Source organism: Periplaneta americana, chromosome 4 (assembly GCF_040183065.1).
Source record: "Periplaneta americana isolate PAMFEO1 chromosome 4, P.americana_PAMFEO1_priV1, whole genome shotgun sequence".
NCBI lineage: Eukaryota > Metazoa > Arthropoda > Insecta > Blattodea > Blattidae > Periplaneta > Periplaneta americana.
The window spans coordinates 24,486,393-24,501,338 of NC_091120.1; the positions used below are offsets into that span (position 1 = coordinate 24,486,393).

The 14,946-nt window shown below is 34.5% G+C and overlaps 1 protein-coding gene and 1 long non-coding RNA gene across 6 annotated transcripts in view; one reads left to right on the plus strand and one right to left on the minus strand.

Moving 5' to 3' along the window:
• The window catches only part of LOC138697609 (uncharacterized), a 59,740-nt gene that overhangs the window by 24,213 nt on the left and 20,581 nt on the right, over nt 1-14,946 (plus strand). The window lies entirely within an intron of this gene.
• Nucleotides 1-14,946, minus strand: part of Med (Smad/Smad4 homolog Medea) — a 58,937-nt gene that overhangs the window by 12,659 nt on the left and 31,332 nt on the right. For all 5 annotated transcript variants that reach the window (XM_069823003.1, XM_069823004.1, XM_069823001.1 and 2 more), the window contains 2 exons: nt 4,904-5,221; nt 2,334-2,483 (listed from right to left, as the gene is read on the minus strand). In XM_069823003.1, coding sequence (XP_069679104.1) covers nt 2,334-2,483; nt 4,904-5,221 — 468 coding nt within the window. The remainder of the gene's footprint in view (nt 1-2,333; nt 2,484-4,903; nt 5,222-14,946) is intronic.

Sequence of the window (14,946 nt, forward strand, 5' to 3'; positions counted from 1 at the left end):
GATATACTTAGGATTTTTAGTATTTTGTGACAATGTAGATGCTAAGACAATAATTGTGTCCTTATAAATTCTAAATTTTACAGTTGCTTCCTTCTATGAAGGCTTGTTTGTTGTTGGTTGGTTGGTTCATTGCTAATGCTCAGCATATTGGAGTTCTTCCATTTGCCTTCTGGCTTTCCAGTATCGTAACGACAGATCGGCAGCTGTTAAATTTTTACAATTATTGAGGCGTGTCTTATCCATTATAGTATTATCATCTTTACAGAATAAACAATTAGGAGTAGGAAAATATTTATTTTATATAGATGGGCAGCCAAACAATCATGTCGTGTATATAATAATAAAAAAAAAGAGCCACAGTTTTCTTTTGTGGACATTCTGGAAATAAACTTTTATTGTTTAATAAAATATTTCACTGCTTATTTACACTTTCATACGTATTTCTTGTTGGATGATTTTCTTAATTATTAGTTTTGAGGACTGAAACGATAAACATGAATTTGTAATTTGTTGAATCATTGTGCCCTTTTTTTGCTAAGGATCTGCTACCTCATTACCAAGAATTCCAATGTGTGAAGGAATCCGTTACAAAACTAATGGTGAATTTCAGTAATTCTTGTTGTTGTATAGGTGTTTACATTAATGGCACTTATAGCCGATTTAGAATTGCTAAATATAACAGCTTTATTAAAGAGGTTAATGTGATAGAAAAGTTGTTTTAATATAGAATTAACTGCTTGAAGTCCTCCATCAAAATTAATTAAATTTTGACTGAGAGATATATAAGAACAATATAATTTAGTGTATATTCCAGCACCAGTCGTATTATTAAAGTTACCGCCAATTTTAGAGCCATCAATGTAGATGTGAACCCACTCAGTTTCTGGGAATCTCGTTTGTTGTTCGTATTTATATATTTTATTACATCCTAGCATTGCCTTTCAATCGTCCAAATATAATTATGGACTAGGTAATTGGCCTATTATTAATCCCTCCTTGTTTTACATTCATTTCTGTAGAATATTACTTTTCAAATGAAACTGATGATTAGTGAAATAAACTGAAGTATTGTAAGCCACGAAAGTTATTCTTTGTGGCCTGTGATTATTAGTATACATATGTGTTCAAACCTAAAGGAAGGCAATAAAAATCTGGCATACTTAGTTCATAATATAAAAGAACACTCGGTCACACTGGAACAAGGAACAGCTATACTGGGTGTTCAGTTCAAAATGTGTCATGGCTCGCTGTATGCCGTCATGTGGCTAGCCGATGAGCCTAGAGAATTCAATCTTCCTACACTTCCGCAGAGGTGTATAACCTGTGAGGCAGAGAAGTTGCCTAGCAAGTACGGCGTTCATTCTGAAGAATACGTACCGATACGTATGGTAACGCCGGTAGTGGCAGGAATGTGAACTGTTTGAAAATACGTACTGTCGGGATATGGGGAGAGGGTTAAGACGATTACTTACGTATTTGTTGACATTAACTTCGATGGTCAACATGGACACGGAGCATTTGATTTGTGTTGTAGAATGTTACTGTACACAACCGATGATAACAAATACCCTGCATACGACTTGCCGGCACAAAACACAGTTCGAAAGAGGTTATGGTAGCACACAGACCGTACAGACCGCCATCTGTTGCTATGACGTTCAAGTTATACCGTACACGTTCTCAAGTTCAGATTGAAGAACACCTTAAATAATAGGCAACTTCTCTAACATATAAGCTGAAACTCACTTCAAATCGGTGACCCAACAACAGTGACGTCATGACACACTTTGAAATGAACACCTAGCATACCTGATCTTTGCTCTCTTGTTTTTAGAACAGACTTCTCTGTAGGGCAATGTCTTGTCTCGAGACTACAGGCTTCTCTTACAGACAAAGAACGAAACAAAAGTAAAAACAGTGGAACACTAGGCCTTCAAAAGTTGCAATATTTTTTTTTTTTTTTTTTAAGTAATGGCGAGTACTTGATTTTTCGTCATTCACCCATGTGAAGCCAGTTGTGTAGAGCAATTTACTGACAGAGTCGTTGCCTAGGGTGCACCGTAGGAGGCTGGTCTATGCTACACCCATGACGAGATGAGTTGATGGAGATTTGTTGGGATGCCACAGGGGAACCAGAGCTCCTAGAGAAAACTACTAAATTACCTGAACCATGGGCTTGCCCAACACAAGTTTTAAATCAAGGGTATGCTAGTGATCGAACCCAGTCTACACCTTGGCAGCTTAAGTTGCAGTATTTAAGGAACCTTATATGGAAACTTAACCACTATACGTTATTTTGATTTAGAACATAAAACTGCATTACCAATACTTACAATATCCTGGGTGATGGGTTCGAGGATCTGGGGGCTGCATACTTTGAGTATACGTGAGTGTATTATTGCCAGTCCATGTACCCTGGGCTCCAGTGAATGGCTGCTGCTGAGGCTGCTGCTGTTGACTGGGTGATGTACTACTAAGGGTACCTATAAGAAAGTGTTACATGATTCTCAATTAAATTACAATGGCAGTTTTCTTAAAAACTCTTCTACACCATGGGAACTATTAGAAAAATGAGCATTTAAAACTATTCTTGTACAAATTGTTATGTGAAGTAATGACAAGATATTTTTTCTTGCATTACGTGAATAGAATTCTGAACATCCCTAAACATTATTCCTAAGTAAAAAACCACATGGAAATAAACATAATACAAAATCCGCGTGAATTATAATCCATCTTAAAACTAAAAATATTTTGCTCAACTTTTTCGATAATCGTTCAATAAGTGCAGAACATTTTAAATAGCCATCTAATCAAGTTCCCATAAATTTTAACAATCAACATAATGGAAGCCTCATCCGGAACCCTTGTAATTGGACACTTAAAACTTTTATTTTAATGATGAAAGATGTAGCTGACACTTCTTCAAATTAACCTATTTCTTTCAAACAAATTAACTAAATACTGGTCATATAGCTATAGTGTTGACATAGAAAATAAAATTCTCTCTTAAAGAGGACATTGGAACGAGCATTTCTGTTGAAATCTATTATATTTCTCTCATATATAGTAGTATTATGGATAAAATAACAAGTCTAATGTAATTTTTATGTAAACACGAAAAATCTATATATTAAAAAAAACAATAACAACAACAAACTAGCAGGTTTATCTGTATTGTGTCCTGCATTAACATTTCGTTTGCATTACAGTTTGTAAATTAAAAAAATACTGGATTTTACTGTTTCTCTATTTAAACGAAAGACTGTATCTAAGTATCTAAAATGTGACTTTTCCTCATGTGACCAAATTAATGAGAAATGTTATAAAACTGACATCCTGTAAATAATGGATATTCATCTTTAAAACTCTCAGATTGGCAACATTTATAATTTTTCCCATCATTTCCATCAGAATACAGCTATCACACTCCGACCCAATGCGGCGAACTAAGGAACATCTATGAGGATACAACTTCCATCATAAAAGTTAAATTCCCCTGCTACCTACAATGGAAGAGGAGATGAGTCAGACTGGTATAATGTGGCCTGTCAGATCTACCAGTAAGTTGCCATACTATACCATGAATATCCTGCGTGTACTCGTACATGATTACACTGTCATCAATATTCAAATAAGGTTTGCTGTGAGTGAAACACTTTCAAACTTGAGTCTTAGGCCCATTTCACATATACACGGCGATTGTTCAAATGGCACAGTTTATAAGGAACGGTGACCTTTGTTAGACATTTCACACACAACCAGTCATATCCAGAACTGGTTATTTTAGTGTTTTGTTGCCAAAATGAATCTTAGACGTATTATATCAATGATACTGTACAGGAGCATTAAAAAAAGGTGGAATATAATTCAATGTATTTACCCACTAAATATGAAAAGGAAGGAATTTTGGGACATTTTATGTACTTTTTGCAGCGTTGAGAGATGACGAAACTAGCTTTTCAGTACTAGGAAAACTTTCCTCTAAGGATTTTTCGTTTTATTTCTATCTTTGTACTTACTTATGGCTTTTAAGAAACCCAGCGGTTCATTGCCACCCTCACATAAGCTTGCCATTTGTTCCTATCTTGTGCAAGATTAATCCAGTCTACCATCATATCTCACCTCCCTCACCTATCTTTGTACACAATGCTTATTTTGCTCCAAGTACTGGCCTCACTTCAATTAAAGATATAAGATTATCAGTGTCAACATTCACACTTGCCATATTGGGTTATATAAATATTAACATTGACTGAAGGTTAGTAGGTTATTTTTTTTACGACGCTTTATCATCTTAGGTTATTTAGCATCTGAATGAGATGAAGGTGATAATGCCGGTGAAATGAATCCGGGATCCAGCACCGAAAGTTACCCAACATTTGCTCATATTGGGTTGAGGGAAAACCCCGGAAAAAACCTCAACCAGGTAACTTGCCCGCGACAGGGAATCGAAGCCAGGCCACCTGGTTTCGCAGCCAGACACGCTGACCGTTACTCCACAGGTGTGGACAACATTCACTGAATATAATGAACAGTGTTGATAGATAAATTAAGGAATGGAGCAACAGACACGGCACGTGTGAAGGAAGCCATTCAACTGTTCACTCCACTATCATATGTTGAGCCGTTAAGACAGTGATGGTTGCTGGACTTGTAATAGGAAGGCATGGTGATATCAGGATGGACATTTACTGTATAGACGGCACCTGTGCATGTGAAAGCTCTTGTATAATATTTGTCCTTTAACCGTGTAAACGGTGCCATTGGGACGTCACTGTGTATGTGTGAAACAGGCCTTACACCTAATATTTGACATTTACAGGAAAAACATCGAAATTAGTAAAAAGGAATGACAGATATTTGAAGGACAAGCATGCAAAAAAAACGATACTAAGCATACCAGTGTTGGTGAAGCCATTCTGCTGGAGATGCGGTGACACAGGTGCAGTTGTGGGACTCTGCTGTTGGCTACCACTGAGTGACGCGGCAAGCGCAGCTTGTGTGTCTCCACTGGATGACAGACTGTCTGTTCCAAAGAAGGAACCTGGCCCAGGAGTACCTGAGGTTTGTGTGGGAGACACCAATGGACCTGGTGCAACTGTGGGCTGTGAAGGGGTTACAGGAGTCTGCTGGGAAGTCAACGTGTTTGGTGTACCACTTGAAGGGGACGCCACTGTGTGCACCATACCGTGGCCTGCAGCAGTGGCAGCACCGCCAGCTGAAGACAATATATTTTGTGTGACCAGGCATTCTCAGAACAGTAAACTTATCTTCTGGTTAAAAATAATGAGAGTGAGAGGGAAACTTAAATGCTCCTTGCCACACACAAAAGGAACTGCTCGAGTTCAAAAGGTGCCAAAACAATAGAACAGATTCTAAGTTGTAATTTACTGCAATGCAAAAACTTGCCATTTCAGCTGGGAATACAGTATGACGAAAACCAGAAATTAAACGTAAGTTAGACGAGAAGCTTTTAAATTTATTTTCGAAACTGTGTGTATGGTATTTATTTCATCATACTTCATAAGACAAAATTCTCAGTGTTTGCTCACCAGTCATAAACATACTGGTGTGAGAATTGTGATTAAAAGTTACTTTTACAATTTCCTCATTAGCAGCATCTCTTGCTTCCACATAAATAATATTGGATAATTTTTACGGAATGACTACCTTTGATCATAGTTTTTAGTGCTGGCTCATTAGGACAGAACCACACCTGTGCAGACTTCATAAGCAAAAGTGCAATTATTTTACTTGTGAGTTTACAGTGCAAGCAACTTCAAGAGCACCACATTTACTACACATCTATAAACTGTGGTAAAAACATGTTTTACTACAGAGCATTCAGCTCAGCTCCTGGCCAGGAATACACACATCAGACATGCATGCATGGTCGACATAGGCTGCGTTATAATTGATCCATAACCTGCTGTGTACTTTTACTCATATAACTTTGATTAATAATACCATGCACAAAATTATACAATGCGTCCCACAACGATTACCCTGATTTCAGACTTATTGCTTTTCATTGATGTCAAGCTCGGTGCCATTTCCGAATAATTCAGAACCAGTTCCTGACTTGGTACCTCAGTGTATGATTATGCTTTGTAAGTGAGATGGTGCACTCTTAAAGTTTTGGTGGCTATGTGCTTCAGTTCCCAATTCCACCACTAGGAGCGCTGTAGCTATTGAATATGTGAAATGGCTTCGTTACAGGAAAGGCACAGTGTGTACTGTACAAATTTCACTAAATCCCTGTGAGGGGAGTGTGGTCCTTGCGGTAAGAAGAGAGGGTGAGCTAGTAACTCGGTGTTTCTGGAGCAGGTGGATAGGGACACAGTCTACTATATACAGTCGCGAAGCTTGAGGTGATTTTTTGCAAATCTCGTGATAATGCGCTCCAAGCGGTTAGCAACTAGAAACAATAGACTGTCCACGGTCGACTTTGGACTGTGTCGTATTTCCATCGAGTGTTAGCTCGTTGCGTATTTCACATTGATGCTTGTGAAATGTTCGTTATTGGTTGTAATGAAAATGTTAATGGCTAAAATACAATAATTGGAATAATATTTTACTAGAGACGTAGAAAAATTAAGTCTGTTACAATAAAATTTATTGATCACGTTTTATTTCCAATTCTGGTGTGATTATTATTGCTTAACCTCACCCCACTTTGTTAACTACGTAAGCCTACACTACAAGTACTGGTACACGTAAGTTACTCCATTAAATCATATTTCCATTATTATTGTTGTAAAGGGAAATGCAAATTAATATTTATTGATTTCATAGTTAATTATCGCTATAATCTTGAATGAGTGAAGCTATTATAGTAAATTTCAGTTCGTTTTGCACAAACAAAAATAATATTAACCTATTTCTTGCAGGTATCTTCGAGTTTATGGTGAAATTTAATATACTTCATTAAAATAATAAATTAACTTTATGCATTTAATATTTCAATAATGGAAGGAAGGTGTTAATTTTTCCAAAAGAACACAACGAAAGTGTAACATATTTTGTCGTCTGCTAGGAGAGAGATCTGCGATGATGAGGCGATAGTAGCGATCCTAGTGGTGGGCAACTACCCATGTTTGCATTTTTACTACATATTGAGCTTCGCGACTGTATATAGTAGACTGTGATAGGGATGGTGTCATTCAATTCAATTCAATTTATTTGGCCATTAGACATACAGTTTTAGGCTTCGTCAGAATACATTGAAAAAACATGTAACTACATTTTAAAAAACACTAATAACAGAAACAGTAAAATTTAAGTAATATAATGAAAACATGAAATAATTTGAAACTTTTAAATTGAAGAAAACTAACTAAATTGCAATTAAACTTATTTATTAAAATACAATTTCATACAAATTTGTGTTAAAAAACTCAGCAACAGAATAAAAAGAATTATTTAATAACCAATTGTAAAATCTAGTTTTGAAACTATTGATTGGTAATTTATAATATTGACTTGGGAGCTTATTATATAATTTCATCCCCATAATTAAAAAGTTTGTGTTGCTCTTGTGTAATCTACAATATGGAATATTAATTTGTTCACTATTTCAAATTTCATGATCAGGTATATTGGCCACTAATGAGTAATTGTCGATATTTTGTCGAGTGAAAAGTACTAGCTCATATATATACAAATTTATGATTGTTAAAATCCGTGATTGTCTGAAAAGTGGCCGACAATGTTCCAGATAGTTTGATATACATAAAATTCTAATGGCCTTCTTTTGTAAAATCAAGACGCTTCCAATTTTGGTTCCATTTCCCCAGAAAATTAGGGCATATCGATTATCGACTGAAAGAAAGAAAAGTAGGCACATCTTAAATAATTTTGAGAAAAGCAAGTCGTTAATTTCTTTAACAAATATAAAACTCTTGATAGCTTTGTGCATATGTATTCGATGTGCTTATCCCATGTTAAACTGGAGTCTATAAAAAGTCGCAGAAATTTTGTGTAGTTGAGTCTGTTGTCCTTATTTATTAGATAGTTTAGGCTGAAAGTTAAGTTGATAGTTTTCCTTGATTAAGCAAGAAACCATTAGATTCAAACCATAAAGCCATCTGTGATAGAGTGTCGTTGTTGAGAGCATTGATTGACTGGGACAAACAAGGCTCAGTCATTGGCTGGCCGATTCCATGTTGAGGGCTGATTGTAAGAGTGGGGGAAAATTCGCGTTCCTTGCTCGGATCTTCTCCTGAAATGTAACCATACTCGCTTCACAGTAATTCTTGAATGAAATTTGTACAGTACACACATATTCAGTAGCTACAGTGCTCCTAGCGATGGAATTGGGAACTGAAGCACATAGTCACCAAAACTTGAAGAGTGCGCCATCTCACTTACAAAGGAAGATCAGAAATCAGGGACATAAGTGGAAAGCAATAACAGTCTGAAATCAGGTTAATTATTTCGGTACACTTTGTACATTTATTTCATAATGAGTAATGATCTGTGTTTAAGCAGTTTTTCAAAGTAATGTTTGCATTCACACATTTCAGACATCTTTTGATTAAATTGTTATCCACAAACAGAAGGTATATGTGTTACTGTAATGCTTCAAACTTCTTTTATATTGTCTCTAAGTTCGTCTACAGTGTGAGCGTTATTCAAATATACACTATTCTTTAGTTTTTCAAGGTGTGAATAACAGTTTCATCAAAAGATGTCTGGAATGTGTGAATGCAGATAGACACCACTTTGAACAACTGCTGTAACACAGATTAATACTCATTACTTACTTACAACTTACAAAAGGCTTTTAAGGAACTCTGAGGTTCACTGCCATCCTCACATAAGCCCGCCATCGGTCCCTATCCTGAGCAAGATTAATCCAGTCTCTACCATCATATCCCACCTCCTTCAAGTCCATTTTAATGTTCTTCTCCCATCTACGCCTTGGCCTCTCCAAAGATCTTCCAACTAACACTCTATATGTATTTCTAGATTCACCCATATGTGCTACATGCCCTACGATTAGTACTCATTATGAAATAAAAATATAATTGTGTCAATGCTATTATTACCAAGTACTTGAGAGGTTATGGGTCAATAATGATGCAATGTACACTAACCATGCAAGCATGTCTGATGCGTATATTCCCAACAGGAAACCGAACTCAATGCTCTGTACTTCCAAATTACACCAACAGAAGCATTACAATCCCTTGCTCTCCTACTGTCGCAAGTGAGTGTGCATACTTTCTTCATTTGTCTATTGGATAGTTCCCAAGATCCATAAATTGTAGCTAAAAATTTTAATTCCAATTTGTACTGCAATAATAAATTATAGTAGCTGATGAAAAATATGCTTGCATGTTTACATCTATACTTTTATGTGCTCACACACATACATACATTTGAACTCGGTTAGAGCATCACTGAATGGACTAAGGAATTATGTCGCAATAAACGAGTCACTATACAAAAATAAATATTTACACAGCAAGTAAATAAAATTCAAAGAACAAATACATTCACAATATTACATATTTTGTACACAACTATAATTTAATTTGTAATTTTATATAGGCATACAGTACCTACTACAATATTTAAAAAAATTATACCGTTAATGAAAAAAAAATACTGTACTGAAATGTAGAAAATGCTGAAGTACGTAGTAAATTCTGTAATGTAAAATAATTAAGATACATACAGTACTCACAATTAAGAATGTACATCGAAGAAAGCTGTCATTTTGTTTTCTGCTCAAGTTTCGCAAAATACTCGCTCTGTGAATCATTTTCAATTCTTCTTTAACCAAACCAAATTCACGGCACATTAGCTTTCCTTTTACCACTCTTGATTTGTTTTATAACATTGTCGTAACTTTATCTTCCTTACTAAAGACTTTTCTTTGTACCTTGCTGCATTGTCCTGTTTGCAAACTTAACGTCTGAACTGAATATCTGGATTACAGTATGATATACTACTTGGCCTGCTATGTTTGTAAAGGGTTGTTGCCATGATAGAAGAAAGATTTGACCTACTCACATTCTGTCTTCTTTGCTTATAACTCTAGTTCTTGGCCTGAAAATTTTTTTTTGTCACAGTAAATGAAAACTGTGCTTGTCACTAGTGACATTACCGCCTACCTGCGAATTCCTCTAACACCATTCTCAGTTTAATGTACATACACAGAACATGAATTAATTTATTAGTGAATTTATGCTGTTGCTAAGTGTCACTATAAACGAGATGCTTATTAAAAATTTGTCGTTATAAAAATAATAAATCACATTTGTTTAAAAAGAGAAAATCTGTACTTCACTGTAACAGAGATGTTGCACTAACAATGGTCACTATAACCAAGTTCAACTTATATAATAACCTGTTCTAATATTTATATAGCCACTGAAAACCTTACAGGGTGTGTGTGTGTGTGTGTGTGTGTTGCATTTATATACAAGAAAAATTAATTCTATGACCAGAAAATAATAATAATAATAATAATAATAATAATAATAATAATAATAATAATAATAATAATGTTTTATTTTCGCTGGCAGAGTTAAGGCCATAAGGCTTTCTCTTCCACTCAACCAGCCTTAATACAACACATATTTAAATTACAAATATTTACACTACACTTAAAAGGTTCTCCAGCTATATTCTTCAGTTAAGTTTTAAAGACTAGTAGACTACATATTTATTTAAATTTAGATAAACCTATAAGGTAAAGTAGTAACTTAATTTATGAGCTAATTTAATTCAATCAATTATAATTAATTTAAGATTTGAGTTAGCTAGTAAAATGATGAAAATTAATTTAATATAAGCTTATAATAATATGATGATGATGTTTTCTAATGCCAGGCTTTTGACAATAAAGTCATTTGGCCTCTTGCACTCCAATATTTTTCAAAGATATCCAGAAAATAATATAAACAATACTGTCCATTTTTTCTGAGAAAAATTGTATTATTTTTAATTTAAAATGTTTAACACAAATATTCATAAGCAGCTAATAGCAAAGATCTTCCAATCATGGACCTATCACCTGTGTTATAAGAAATGCACCATTTTTATTATATTTGCTTCCTCGGAATTTAAAGCTGCCTCTTGACAAAGCTTAATAATGCATACTGATATTTGAACGCGATATGACCACAGATATTAAAGCGTGTATAAATAAACTTGACTGATATTTGAAAGGTGAGAATGAGACAGTCCAAAGCACATTTTTTTTACAAAAATAGTTTTTTGTGTGAGTTCATTCTTACATACATGGGGAAGCTACTAGTAAAATATCATAAAATTTACTCAACAAATGACGTAAGTACACCCTAAAGAAATTGATACCGCACCTAATAGCATTGGACTCTAAAACTTTATGGGTGCTATTCATGGACATTTCGCTAGCCCGCACCATGAGCGTGCTAAACTAGCCCCGGCTATCGACTGGTTACTTGTACAGGATTCATATTATATCATATCGCTAACACTGGTTTATGAATACAAAAAACATTAGTTTGCTGATCATCCACTGGAAGTCCGTGCTAAGAATGTCTATGAATACACCCCTAATATGCTATCCTGTAAAATTTTGTCTTTGTGGCTTAGGACTATAACATTCTCACCCCTTCATTTATTGCTTAATTTTTTTGTTGTCAGATTGTCAATATTATTTTCATAAGATTATGATGGGTAGCTTATGTTTTAATATGAGGTAATGGTGAGAGATTTGTCGTGTCAGAATCACTTGAAAAGGTCGTGGTCATATTTCTTAATCATGTTCATAGTTTGAAGAAGTACCTACAGAAAGTAAATAATAGTTCTTATCTCGTAAGTATGCCATGAAGAGAAATGTTTAATTTCCGTGGTTTTGCAATGTAAATGTACAAATTTATTTACTATTTAATGACTTTTTCACCATTTGAGGCAAGATGATCAGATGATTGTGGATTTAACAAAGATGAAAGGATTTCAAAAAAGTTGCTCGTGACCTGTATTTTGAAGCACTAGCCCAACATTTGCTTGAAAGAAGCAAGTAAAATGAAGGATTGTTGGATGGGTGACTGAACCCCACATTTCTTGAATTTGAACCAACTAGATATTGAACATAAAAGGCAATCATGCAGTTAATACAGAATATATTTTTAAACATCTCGCAGTATTCCTGATATACTGCATATGCAGATCTTGAAGTGCATATGTTATAGGAAGGGAAATAAGATTCAACTCAACAATGAGAAACTGGATTCAGACAGAACAATATTTTATTTATTTAGTTAAAAAAAATACAATCACAGGGATAAAGTAATTAAAAAATGTGATGCAGAGAAAAGGGAAGGGAAAAAAGAAACAGATATAATGACAATGGAAACATATTCAAATTAATTCATGAATTTTCTCAAAATTTTGTTACTTGTTCCAAAATTATATTCTCAAAAATTAATACTTCTTCATGGATGCAGTTACATGTTGAGAAGCAAATTGCAGAATTTGAAAAGAATTTTGACAGTACTCCTTAATAACACTTTTAATGATATTTACACGAAAAAGACACTGAATTGTTTGTATAATAGTGCATTATGTAACGAGCCTATAATGATAGTAATTAAGAAGCTCGTATGAAAATTACCATTATAGGCAAGTTTCATATGACTTTTTATGCTCGACCATATTTCTAACTTGAAATTATTCAGATGTATACATTTTATTTGTATCTGACAAGATTGGAAGTGACCTTGTTCTAGGTCGTGAATTGTGAGATGTGCGCAGACGCGAAAGTATTGATTTTTTCCGAGGAACAATAATGTCATTGATCTTGTGTAACCCTGTTAAACTTGGTATAACCTTGATTATTGAATTCGACACTGAAAAACGAGATGACAAATTGAATTTATTTGAATATTATTTACAATTAACGCTAATTATTATAGTAACAGAACATAACCTTCTGCGACAGTATTGAATTTCCAGCCTCCGTGACTTTTCGCTAATTCTCTTTTGTTTGCATATCCGAGAATAATCGATACTTGCGGTTTTATAACGGTACAAAGCTGACTTGTCATTGGCTGAACACCTGTAAGCTGAGTTGTCATTGGCTGAAAACATCTGTACTTTAATGAGTAGGTGTACTTTAATGACATGCATTAAAGGACTGCTACCAGGTGTATAATTACTACATTTCGGCATGGTCGAGCATAAAATTATTTAGCATATTGTTATGATGCGTATCAAGTCCCAGTTTTGCTGGCGACTAAGAATAATTTAAGAATCTTTAATTTTTTCATAGGTAAAAAAACTGAAGAAAGAAAACATGCAAGTGTAGTGTGAGTACAGATTTATAAAGGAATGGTTTTCAGAGTAATGATGGAAAATTTCACATTTTAAAAGCATGAGGAAAAGGGAAATCAAAGTACTTGTGAGATTAGTACTTCAGAAGCAAGTTGTTGAAACATAAAACTGAGTGGTAACCTGTTATTGACAAACCACAGATAGCAGGATTTTTCTAAATTTTGTTGTGGAATACTTTCAACTTAACCTGTAGATGTTTTCATTAAAACATTAAGAAAATCTCTGTTTGTTAAACCTTTATTCTAGTTAAAATAGTTACAACAGAGTAATTCTTATCTACAAAAATACTCTGTAATTAAAGTAAACGAAGTTGCTTGTACCTAAATAGCGCATGTATACAGTGCAGTCCTGGCCACCAAGTCACTCATATGAGTGCGCTCCTTGAGTGATGACAGTTGAGTTAATGTGTCAGTATATGTATATGTCGAACATGGAGTAAGGCCACTAAGGGAAAATACCAAAGGAGAAAGATTCTATCAGGTGTTGTGAATTGAGCCTTGGCGTAGCTCAGTGATTAGAGCACCCAGTGCTTAGAACTGGTAACCCAGGTTCGATCCCCAATGCCGAAGCAAATCTTTCTCCAATAATAACGAATGGTAACCGTAACAGATAATTCTGTAGGACCGCAAAAAAAAATCTTCAATACTCTTCACAAGCTCTTGTTGAACAATGGTCTTACAACAATTTTCCGTTTTGAATGACATTAAAGTCTTCATATCAGGTTAGTCAATTGTTTAAACTATTGTGATGCAGAGGGAGCACGAGCAACTATCTTAATGTTCATTGCCTTAATTTTTTATGAATCTTGTATATTGCAACTGGTCGTATCTACCAAATTCATATTACTTCTTTATTTTCACAGGTCAGTACTTTGTGACAGTACTGACATCTTCAATAAATTTTACAAAATCACAATTTGAAAGAATTTTTTTTATTTGCTGTAGTTGTTTTAAAATAGTAATAGTTATGTAAGATAACGTGAAATTACTTTTGTTAAGGCACTAGACAACAACAACTTTTGTTAACCAACAGAAGGGAATGAGAAAATCATAAACAGAAAAGAAAGTGGAAAATATTTTGTGCGAGATCGTGCGTATTTGCTTGGTTTCCGCACAAAGCCAATCTGCGGAAAGTCTAAAATTCCACATTCAGTATTCCCAACCTAACACACATAACAATTTCCCTCTTCTTATCGCTTAAGTGACATACTGTATTGATTTTACTGCTTTAGGCTTTTAACATATTATTTTTAGAGACGTTCAATATAGTAATAATTATAAATTGGAAACTTACCACTGCAATTTCACCTAAATTACACTGTTAATTATTGTTTTTAAATATTTGCAAAAATTAAGTAAACTCTACAACTCCACTAAAGTTACTGCATTCGTGATGCAAGTAACATTAAGGAAGCAGTGAAAAAATCAACAAGATTTCAGACTCATCATAGACTGGGGGGAAAAAAAAGACAGATGTATATCACGGCCTGCTGGAGTATAGTAAACACAGAAAACATTTTAAAGCAACAATGTTGAAGATAGATATTTTTGTTTTGCAAATTTGCCGTGATTGAATAGAAACCAAGATGGAGATTTCATTGCAACTAATTAGAAA